This window comes from Solanum stenotomum, chromosome 1 (genome assembly GCF_019186545.1).
Source record: "Solanum stenotomum isolate F172 chromosome 1, ASM1918654v1, whole genome shotgun sequence".
Lineage (NCBI taxonomy): Eukaryota > Viridiplantae > Streptophyta > Magnoliopsida > Solanales > Solanaceae > Solanum > Solanum stenotomum.
In genome coordinates, this window is record NC_064282.1 from 16,933,828 (window position 1) to 16,946,052 (window position 12,225).

At 26.7% G+C, this 12,225-nt stretch overlaps 1 protein-coding gene across 1 annotated transcript; it reads left to right on the forward strand.

Annotated features, from left to right (window-relative positions):
- Positions 1 to 960: 960 nt before the first annotated feature.
- LOC125871765 (LOB domain-containing protein 19) lies at positions 961 to 3,659 on the forward strand. The gene is made up of 2 exons (XM_049552432.1): positions 961 to 1,296; positions 3,216 to 3,659. The coding sequence occupies exons 1-2, from the start codon at positions 1,012 to 1,014 to the stop codon at positions 3,435 to 3,437; spliced, it is 507 nt and encodes a 168-aa protein (XP_049408389.1). The 5' UTR covers positions 961 to 1,011; the 3' UTR covers positions 3,438 to 3,659.
- Positions 3,660 to 12,225: the final 8,566 nt, after the last annotated feature.

Consider the following 12,225-nt stretch of genomic DNA (forward strand, 5'->3'; position numbering starts at 1 on the left):
CAAGCTACAGCTTCTCTCCCCTTAATTTCTGCTTCTTTCTTTTAGCTTAGCTTTAAAGTTTACACCAATTTTATATTAAATGCAACCCAAAACTCAAAAGGCACACTTTCCCTCTATTTAAAACATTCTTTTATTTCTATTTTATGATTAGTAATATAAGAAGGGTTAATTTGCTAACATAATCTTGTCCCAATATTGAAGTTTTTTTTTTTTAAAAAAAAATAAATCATACTTAGTGTTGTATCTAAAAGTAAAAATTTAAGTAGTCTAGCTATTCTCACAGGCCATCATGTTAATGAACAATTTATATAAAAAGAAATGGAAGACCATACAAATAAAATTTCAATATGATCGTTTAAGCTATAAAGGTTATCTCTTCCTGTTATCGCAATAATCGTATCTTAATTTCAAGATTATATGAATAATATATTTTCCTATGAATCCACCAAATAGTACAACAAATTTCTTACCTTGCATATAACGTAGGAACCGTTTTATAGCTGGTTAGAGTAATGTAGATACTAGTTATGAGAAAATTGCAAATCAAATATTATATTAAGTGTGTCGAATTTTATACATAGTAAAAAAAACAATAAAAATACCACCAAACATCGTATTCATCCGTTGCAAATGTTTTTACTTTCCACAGTAAAACTTAATATCAAATAAAAAAACAAATTAAAATATTACTTACACAAAATATAATACTTGCATAAATAACTTAGCTACTAACCAGTTACACCGAACAACCTCAAAAGTCTTGTGTTTAATAAAATATGGTTGAAGGGAGTAGCATAGCTGTCTATCAAGTGACCCACCACCAAAAGCTTATACTAACATTTTCTTATATATACTATTAAAAACTACTTCCACTAACAAACAGCAACAAGCAGTAGTCCTACCTACCTTTTTATACAATTATAAATAAATATCTTTTTAACTCTTCTTCTTCATCATTCCACATACCCCACAATTAAAATTTGAAACACTCACACTAATTAATAACAAAATATGAGCAATGGTAGTGGTACTGGGCCTTGTGGTGCATGCAAGTTTCTTAGAAGAAAATGTGTGAAAGGTTGCATATTTGCACCTTATTTTGACTCAGAACAAGGCATGGCTCATTTTGCTGCTGTCCATAAGGTGTTTGGTGCTAGTAATGCATCAAAACTATTGCTTACTATTCCACCAAATAAACGTCTTGAAACTGTTGTTACACTTTGTTATGAGGCTCTTGCTAGAGTTAGAGACCCTGTCTATGGCTGTGTTGGTCACATCTTTTCCCTTCAACAACAGGTAATTCTTTCTTAATCTCAACTCAATATTTATGTTATACAGAGAGTTGCTCGGATGGTAAACTCTCTCGCTTCCAATACCAAGATTGTTAGTTCGAGTCACATAAGCAAAAAGGGTTGAAGTTATATACACCTTTAGTTATTAGTGTAACGATCATGATCTATGGGTTTAATTGTGAACTTTTAAAATTACAAATCTCATAGTCTTATATGAATATTTACTTGTAGATATTTTTTTAGGTGATTTGATAAATCTTGAACAAAAAACCTCTTAATATAACTTAAAACTCTTGATATCGTTTTTATCTAGTTAGTGTTAGTACTAAGAATAAGTGATAGTATCTGTGATGTGATCTAAACTAAGTGTTCTACTTTCATAAATTAGTTTTGAGTTATTATCTCTACTAACTAATGCATATTATATACTCAACTCAATTTTTATATGTTTGCTCTATTTTTTTTAGTCAGTTTAAATTAGAATGTTTTTGTTGAGAACTCTTTAATTTTAACTTTTTATCTTACCACAAAATTAAAGAATATTTTGATATATTTTACATTTTTTTTAACTTAACATTATAACATTCGAAAGTTTTACTATTTACTTTTTTTAATAATCTCTGTATCAAGTCAAAATCTGAAGTGAATGGAGTACTATATTTATATTTCTTTGACAAACTTGACCAAAAGAGAAGTCGAATATTATGTTATTAAAAACACTTGCATGTGCGGAGTTGAAAACTGAAGGAGCATGAAAATATTGGAATATACCTTTTTTTTTTTTTTTTTTTATCTTTACACTCAAAATATTTTACTTTGGTTTTACCAAAAGATGTTTTTTGACAAGAAACTCATTGATTATTTAAAGATAAAAGTTTTTTAAGTTTTCAGATCATGGGTGGGACTAGTTAAATATTGTTGTATGCTTTGTTTGTATGAGCTGATTATCAATAGTGAAAATATGCCCTTTTGAATATTAGCGCTGAAAACATAGCAAAAGAGGTGTTTGCGAAATCCATTAACCTATCAAAACTCAATTCATTTTTATCTGTCCAAATTTAATTTAATCTGCCTATTTGACGCCCTAGTGATGGACACAAGGCAGAAGAATTATTGACCATGACTTGAACAATTTGTGTGAGATTAAGCTGATTTGCGCTTTTACTTGCAACCCACATGAAATAGAAATTGGACTAATGTAATAGTTTGTTGATGTTGACTTTTATATGTATGTAATATAATGTTTAGTAATTGCTTGCCGGAGATAACAAGTAACCCTGCCTAATCAACTTTAGCAGCTCGAGAAATATTCAAATACATCAATAATTTGACTTTCTTTCTTTCTTATTCATTTGTTGTTTTTCATGGAAGTTTACAAAATATTACTAACAATGCCTAGCGCATGTGATATCCCGTAATTCGACTCTCAAAAATATGTGACAATTATTTTGAGAGGGGAAAGAAACACATTATTATTTTACTTTTTATTATAGAGTTTGCTATAAACAAGAAGGTAAGTGTAGAATATAATATTGGTTGCAAGTGATTTTTATAATATAAGAAGAAAAAAATGTTGACTTCTTATGAATGAAATTAGACTTTTCTTCTGACAGGTAGCTTCTATGCAATTCCACAAATTAAAGTATCTTGATCTTATCATTTAGCACGTGAATAAGTTTTTAATATATGGGGACTTTATATTAAACTAATGATGTTACCATGATAGAACCTAGCTAAGGTAATATTCATGATATCTTTGGTTTTATTTCAAGTCGTAATTAATTACCTAAGTGAAAACCTATTATGTGCAGGTTCAACTAAATTCACTACTTTAAACTCGAATCCAAACCATTTATTGTTATACAAAAAATGAATACTAACAATTGTGAACCATATTTGAACACTTTATGTGCTTGTGTTTAGGCTGTGACATTGCAAGCAGAGTTAGCTTACGTTCAAGCTCGAATATCGACCCTGCAGCACCACCACCACCTCCCTATGCCACCACCAACGCCATCACAGGCAGAGGTAGCAGCAGCATGTTGTTCTAATTTATCGCCATCGGTGTGTACTACTATGGATCCTTCGATAGATATAACAGACTTATGTAATGTGTTGGATCAACAACTAGACAACTCTATGTGACCTAGCTCCATATATACAGTTAACTGTAACACAATTCGTCTCTAGACTTTATCACTAATCTACAGTTAGCTAGGTTCCAGGGATATAATTAGTTAATTAACTCACTTTTAACTCCCTATCAAAATTATCATGCATGTAGTTTTCTCTTTTGTCTACATATGTAACTTTTTTCCCTCTGTTTTTCTCTAGCTAATGATAATTGTGTTTGTTTAAAATCATTGTAGATCGATCCACGGAATTTCTTGTGTTTCTTCCTTTGTTTATATATGTGAAATGGCATTTTTTTCTTTAAACGCAAAAAAATGTACGAACTATGATTTAATTATATACCATTTAGCCAACTAATTTATCAGTAATAAATATATATATATATATATATATATAATGTATATTTAGGTACTTGGTCGAAGTGTTTAGGATGGTAAGCTCTGGGACTATTGGCATGGTAAAAGAATCGAGGGCTTCCCTATCTTCTATAAACCAGCAAATAGTTCTTGGCGAAAATTTTAGAAATTGCAAACATAATAGTCATAAAATTCTATAGCTATAGTTTTGATAAATGTGCTACATAGCCATAGTTTTGTTTGCTATTGAGGTTGTGGTTTGTATATTTTGCTTGCGAGTATATAAATATGGAAAATATATACAAATACTGTATTTATACATTTAGGATTTTTTTAGGATTTCGCTTGTCAATATAAAAACAGGATAATTTATTACGAAGTTTTCATAAATCGTAAATAGCTAGGATAAGTATATGCAAAATTTTGGATTTATACAATCAAGAACCGAGTTATACAAATTTTGAATTTATACATATCAAGTGAATTATACAAATCAGGCGAATTATACAAATCACGCAAGTAACAAGAATTGGGGAAATTGAAGCCGCGAATTATAATTTTCTTAAATTATAGCTATAGTAATTAATATATAGGGAAAATTGTATGAAATAACAAATTATTAATTCAAATTAAATGTTATAGCCACAGTTTATTTTAATTGTAATTCACAACAAACATTCTATTTTTTTGTCATTTGATTCGGTATACAATTAGCCATTTTTGGTATACAATTAGTCATTTTATACATTTCAGTATAAAATGTATATAATGCGTGTGTTTGTATAAAGCGAGAGAAAAGTGTATATACAAATACATATATTTTCATCCTATACACTTATAATATACAAATACAAATCTTATTATACAAATTACAATGCAAAATTGAACAATTTGTATAAAACTGAATGTTTCTAGTGAATTATATAAATCAAAAGCTCCATAACAAATAAACAATTTGTTAAGGAGAGCAATTATGCAAATTATAGTTATAACATATACAAGTATAATTTTTATGTTTGTTACATGTGAAAGTTACTCATTAATATAAGCTAAGTATTTGTTATTGTGCATAATTTTCCCATTGTTGTTTCATTATCTATTGTGATGTTTGACCCCTCTGGCCCAATACCATCTATTGTCACTCGGGTTTGGACTTCCTTTGCTTGATCCACTGTTGTATCCATAAAAATTTAGGATTTGGTTCATCTTCGATACGGTTTTTCTCAATTTTCTCAAGTGCATATTTAGATGAGTGACACTTATTATATTTAAAATTTAAAGGTCTAGATTAAATTTAATTTAGCAAGTCCTTTAATCATAGTTAAAGAACAAGCTAGGAAAAAACTCACCAACTTTTAGTAAGAAAAATCTCATCTTTCACTAATTTTGATTGCTCTTTAATATCATTAATTATACTCTATTTTTTCATTTATTTTTTGTTAAATAAATTACTTTTGACAGGAAAAAATTTAAAATCATTTTTTTGTTGAGTAAAAAGACAAGTATTTGACGAATAAATTTATGTCAGAAATGCAAAAAAAAATGAAAATGAAAAAATATATTGTATAATAGTATTTGTCAAAAGTTTTAGAATAATTTAGGTTTATAAATAAAGTTGGTCTCTGTTAAAGAAAAAATATTTTGCTTTTTTTTTATTCCATGTTTGATATCGTTGCCTCTTTATCTATGATTTTATTTTGTTAGATATCGAAAAAAATATCGGAGAGAATTCTTACCTTTAGATTAGGAAAATGATATTAATAGATATGTAAAACATTTATCAGGAGAATTCGTATATAGTTATATTAATGAGGAGTTACAATTAGTGATTTTCTCATAAAAAATAGTGAATTTTTTTCCTAACTTTTTTTTTAAGTATGGCTAAGAGGTTTGTTAAATTAAATTTAATCAAGACCTTTAGATTTTTAAATATAACAAGTGTCACTTATCTAAATACTAGTGACGAAGAGCCCGTGCAGCACACGGGCCCAATATCTATTACTTTTTGTCCTAATGTATGTGACACAGATAAAATATAGTGAGTTATTTAAATTTACCTATATTACTGGTCACTTTGTCCTAATTATGTGATATGGATAAAATTACAAAATTAACCCTTTTAAAATGTCTTTCAGATATTTTAAGTTGTTAATTACTATTATTTATAATATTTTTTTGATAATTTTAAAATGATATATGTTATTTTTTTTGTCTCAATATATGTGACCCTGATAGAATTCTGAAAGTCAACCTATTTTATTATATATCTTTTAAATATTTGAAGTCATTTGTAAATGATTTATCTTTTTAAGTCATTTCTAAATAGATCAGTCAATTTATTTTTTTTGTGTTTTTTTAATAAATATTTTAAGTTTTCAATTATCACGATTTATTGTATTTTATACATAATTTTTAACGATAGATTAATTTCAAGAATCAATCGAATTTTTTTATATGTATTTATTTTTGAAATATTTTATGTTGTCAATTATCATGATTTATAATATTTTTACGATAGATTAACTTCAAGAATCAGTGGAATTTTTTGTATCTTTTTCAAAACATATTTTATGTTGTCAATTATCATGATTTATGACAAATAAATTAAAATGGACCCAATATATGTTATTTTTGTTGTCTGAATTTATGTGACACAAATGAAATTTAGAGAGTCATCGAAATTTTCATATTTTTTTAAAAAATGTTTTAATTTATTAATTATTGTGATTTATAATATTTTTATGTAACTTTCAAATAACCTACATTACTGGTCACTTTGTCCTAATTTATGTAATATGGATAAAATTACAAAATCAACCCTTTAAAAATGTCTTTCAGATATTTTAAGTTGTTAATTATTATTATTTATAATACTTTTTTTGGTAATTTTAAAATGATATATGTTATATTTTCTGTCTCAATATATGTGACCCTGATAGAATTCTGAGAGTCAACCTATTTTATTATATATCTTTTAAATATTTTAAATAATTTGTAAATAATTTATTAAGATATTTTAAGTCATTTGTAAATAGTAGAATGTCCCATCATAAACTCCCTTTTATTATATAGTAGAATAAAAAATAATAAGAGAAAAATCTAGTAATTCCACATGTCAAGTTAATGGGTAGCCTCAACTCCCTTAAATATTTTAAGTAATTTGTAAATAATTTATTAAGATAATTTTTAAGTCATTTGTAAATAGTAGAATGTCCATCATAAACTCTCTTTTATTATATAGTAGAATGCATATGAGGAAATGGAGAGAAAGTGTAAGGAGATGAGTCGAGTCCAATAGGGGTATCAATGGAATGGTTCGATCGGTTATTTTAAAAAAAATTATATCATCTCAAATTTTTGGGTATTTTATAATGTATAGCCAAAATTAGATTTTCTAAATCCGTCCCGATCATATCGATTTTTCTCTTTTTAACTTTTAAAGTATCACCTCAAAATACATTATTATTGAAACATTTCTTTCACAAGTGTGTTATTGATGAAGCACTTCAATTCTTCACCTAGAAATTAAAAAATGTAAAACCTTGTTGTTATATTGTTTGATCTAGAACTTTCCATTGGATTGTTCGATGGAATATCCATTCTAATATTTTTAAATGTTAAATCTAATTAATTAAAGGGCAAAGGTCGACTAGGACATAGGTTATATTTATATTCGAAGAATGTATTAAAATATATTTATATACACATTGTTAATATATAAAATATATTTGCATAAGTGTAACATCATTTGGTTCGGGAGTTTTTTGGTTTTTTATGAATTAAAAGACTATTTCAGAATAATTATATGCTTAAATAAAAGTTTATGATTTTATTAAAAAATGATATAAATCTATTCAGTTATGTACATATATTTGTTCCATTAATAGTTTACGGGTATTTTTGACATTTTTCATTGTTTTTAAGATGAAGGGTTTTTTTAAGAATGATTAATTAAAGTTATACGAAAAAACTATAAAAAATTTAAAAGTGGAAAATGTGTTTTTATATAACTTATGGGACATTCACGAAAAAAAAATATTGGATAAAAACTCACATTTTTGTTAAAAGTCCAGCCACAAAGAAATATGAAGAATCGATCGAATCTAATCGTACTGAATCGATTTATATCATTTTTTAATAAAATCATAAACTTTTATTTAAACATATAAGCGTTCTGAAATAGTCTTTATTTATCGATTTATTGTTATCCCTCAAAACTAACAGATGACATGTCACTTTACAAAACACGTAAAAAAAAAAAATTTGATGACTTTGAAATTTCAATTGGCAAAAAGTGTACAAAACTTTTCTCCATATTTTTCATTTGATATTTTCATATAAAAAGGAGAACATAAGAAATAAATTCAGATGAAAAATGGGAAGAAAAGTTTTGTATGCTCACAGCTAATTCTCCAGAGAAAAGAAAAAAAAGGTAGAAATGGGTCAAAGAAAAAAGAATTGTGTTTAGACTTTTTGCTATTTGAAATTTTTAAGTAAGCAAACTAAATTTATCATACAAAATAAATAGCTACAATGGAAAACATAATAGGCATCCTTAACAGTAATATGTCTATTTGCTCATCATAGATGTAGTTTAAACAGCTATTATGATTCTGATTTGTTTAGTTCGTCATTTTTATAAGTAATTATACAAAATCATATTTAGTTATATCTAACTGATTATGCGATAATTAAGGAAATAATTTCTTAAATAAATGTCATTTAGTTTAATTGAAATATGTTACCAAAATAAGTCTTCTTCTTCTTGAGAAAACGCAGAATATTCATTATTTTCATTCAATCAAAGCTTCTTCAGTATTAGAACGAAAACAATTTAACTTTTTTTGTGGCTTAAATACCGAAAAGATAAACATAACAATCTATCCATTACGAGTTGTATATTCTTCTATGTATATGTATTTCATATATTTCTTGGTTAATTCATGTTTAATCTGTATTAAGATCCGTTAGAATGGTATTAATGTATGGAGTAGTTGATTTATTTGAAAATAATTTGTAGATGTATATAATTTGTATCGAATTTCAGACTAAGTTTATTTGTGTGTGATTTTGTCTAAATATATCGTATATAATTGAGTAATTTTTTATTACTTGTATCAGTTTGTATATGTTACTGTTTGATTTGTATATTAGATAGATTATATACAACTCGTGGGTGATTGTTTGTCTAAACATATTATGATTTATGAAATTTTCCCATGCTTTTATCAATTTTGTATATGTTACTGTATGATTTGTATATTAGATAGAATTTATACAAGACATTATATATTTTAGGTCAACAAATGTATATAATTGAATAATCAAGTCGTTACGCATTTTAAGTCGACAAGTGTATACAATTGAGTAATTTGTTATTATGTATATCAGTTTGTATATGTTAATGTTTGTTTTGTGTATTAGATCGATTTTATACAATTCATTATATATTTTAGTCAACAAATGAATATAATTGAGTAATTTTTGATTACTTGTATTAATTTTCTATATGTCAATTGGACTTGTATAACTATGAACAACAAGACATCTGATTATTAATTATGTATAATATATACAAATGCTGATTTTTCCCATTATAGTTCATTTGTTATGTAATATACAACTTAAATTATCGATATACAAGAGAAATAAGTGAAAACAGGGTTATACCTCAAAATCGTCTGCTTCCTATTGGTCCATTACAACATAATCATCTTCCACAATTATTTTTGATTCATTTTTACTAGAAGATGTTTCTTGTACTTTTTTTTTACAGGAATCATCAAATCGGAATCAAACTTTTTTTCCACTCTTTGGAGATTTTAACACGGTATTGATGGGGTCATTTAGAAACTTAGATCTAATCTCATTCTTTACAATGTTTGAACAAATATCTTTAGATTTTGCAATAGATACTGCAATTGCTTTAAAATGTTGAGTTAAACCCAACGAAAAAGATAGATTTCCAACTGAATTGGTTGCATGCAAATGTATACCTATTGTGATTTTCTTTGATGGAGATTGTTCCTCCATGATTAGAATGATTGTACTCAAGGAATCGAGATTTGGCTGTGAAACTATGAAAAAAATTGGGGAAATCGAGAAAAATATACAAATACAAAAAAATAATAATAAAAAATTGATGAAATTTTATTTTAAAAATAAGTAAATGGAGATTACACGATTTTGCAAGATTAGAACGGTTGATTCAAAATTTTCAAATTTTGAAATTTGAATCGGTTAAGAGATTCATGGGAGAATTAAGGAGACAATTAAGTAGGTGGGTTAGAAAGAGAGAGAGAGAGAGTGTGTGAAAAGATTTGTATAACTGGGGAAATGAGAATATACACGATCTAATATAAAAATATGGGACCTGTCATAACCATTTTCTTAAGCAATAATCCCTTTCTATAATTAATTAAAACTATAGTCATGTAGCATAATTACCTATTTAATGTTAGCTTAGTTATATATTTTTTCCTTTATTTTATATGATTTTAAGGTGACATAATATCCGTTAATTTTGAGAGTAAAAGTGAGCCAATATTGAAATCCCTAAGGCTCAAGTTTACGGTGACTCAAAAAATAATAATCAATTTTAATAAAATTTAAAGACTAAAACAATTATTAAGGGAGTCACCACTTAATTTTAGGAAAACTAGGAAATCAATTAATTAATTAATAAAAATGTCTATGAAACCAATAGATTCTAGATAATGGTTCAAGTGATTCCGAAGGAAAGATATTAGGCATCCGTCAAAATTCACAATTGTGGGTCCCGACTGAATTCATTTTTTCAAACTGAGAGGAGATAAAAACTTGTACATGTATAATAAACATGTAATATACACAAATCATAAAGTAAAATAATAATTAAGATACCTAACGTCAATATATACAAAATAATGAATCAAAAATATTATTCGAACTTCATTCGAATAGCTTCAATGGGAAGCAATTCTCGGTACATGTAAAGACGCTTAGTAAAAGTTCTAGTAATGAATAAATAAGAATCAAATAAATAAATAAAAAGAATAATAACTTAAACATAAAATTCGTCTTATGAACATGGGAGACTTTGAAAATCGACGGTAATTTCTTCATCGGCTAATTTTAGCATACAAAAGAATATGAACTTAAAACTAAATTTCCGTCTTTTAAAGTGAAGAGACCTCGAAAACCGACGGAGACATTTTTTCATTGGCCAATGAAAAAATATCTTTGTCGATTTTCGAGGTCACCTATTTTGAAAGACGGAAAATTTACTTTAAGTTTATATATGTTGTATGTTAGATTTGGCCGATGAAGAAATTAAAGTCGATTTTCAAGACCTCACATGTTCATAAGGATTTTTATTTTTAAGTTATTATTTGATTCATTTATTTTTATTCATATTTATTTATTAGTGACACTTTTACTAAGTGTCTTTACATGTACTTAGAGTTACTTTCTGAGAAAGATGATATTTTTAATTCATTATTATGTATACTATTGATGTTAGACAAACATTAGGTCGTTTCTCATATTATTGTTTTACTTTGTTATTTATTTATATTTTATGTTTATTATAATTGTACAAATGTTTTTATGTCCTCCTCATTTTGAAAAAATAAATTCAGTCGAAATCCATAATTGTGGATTTTGAAGGATACCTAATTTTACAGACTACATTAGTATTGAATAAAGGGGCTTTAAGCTCCGCAATTTAATTAAAAAAATCACTGTGACCATTATTTATTTATTTATTATTATTATTTTTAATTGTGATAGCATATTGTCAACAATAATCCCACAAGGAGAAATTTTATCAAATTATTGACACATGACATTAGTTCACACTAGACAACCAAAAAGTACAAAAGTGATATCTATTGTTACATCACTCTATATTGCGAGAGGATATTTTTGTCATTTTAATTATCTTATTTTATTGAATAAGTTATTCCCTGTTGTTATTCCATCAAAAGATAGAAAAAACTTATTTTAGTACTAATTATTATTTCTGTGATAAGTCAATTTCTCTTATTCACTATACCAAACATGTCCTACATTTTCTAAAATTTAACCAAAACATCTTTGTGTTACCTTATTATTTTTGGCAAACCTTATCTATAAGAAATTTCAGGACGGAACATTATGAGGTGAAAGTCTCGCGTACAGTTATTTGAGAAGGGAATGACTACTTACTGGAGCTTTGACCAAGCACCATCAGTTAATTTCACTTTACCCCTCCTTCCTCCCTCTAATTTTAGGTAGCCCCTGATTCTATGTAGAGAGACTATTTTCAAAAGTGCTCAAGTACAACAATCAAACTAGTTATTAAAGAAGAGAATATGATAGAGAAGAACACATGACAACTAATAAGAAAAAGTACATAACATTTATACGAATAGCATTAATACTATGACATGCATTATACTTTCGACTACCATCAAGCCTGATCT

Bases quoted from the DNA above. Each gene is read 5' to 3' on its own strand.
- LOC125871765 (XM_049552432.1), top strand. From the start codon at position 1,012: ATGAGCAATGGTAGTGGTACTGGGCCTTGTGGTGCATGCAAGTTTCTT. The intron at 1,297-3,215 runs GTAATTCTTTCT...GCTTGTGTTTAG, and splicing joins TCTTTTCCCTTCAACAACAG to GCTGTGACATTGCAAGCAGA.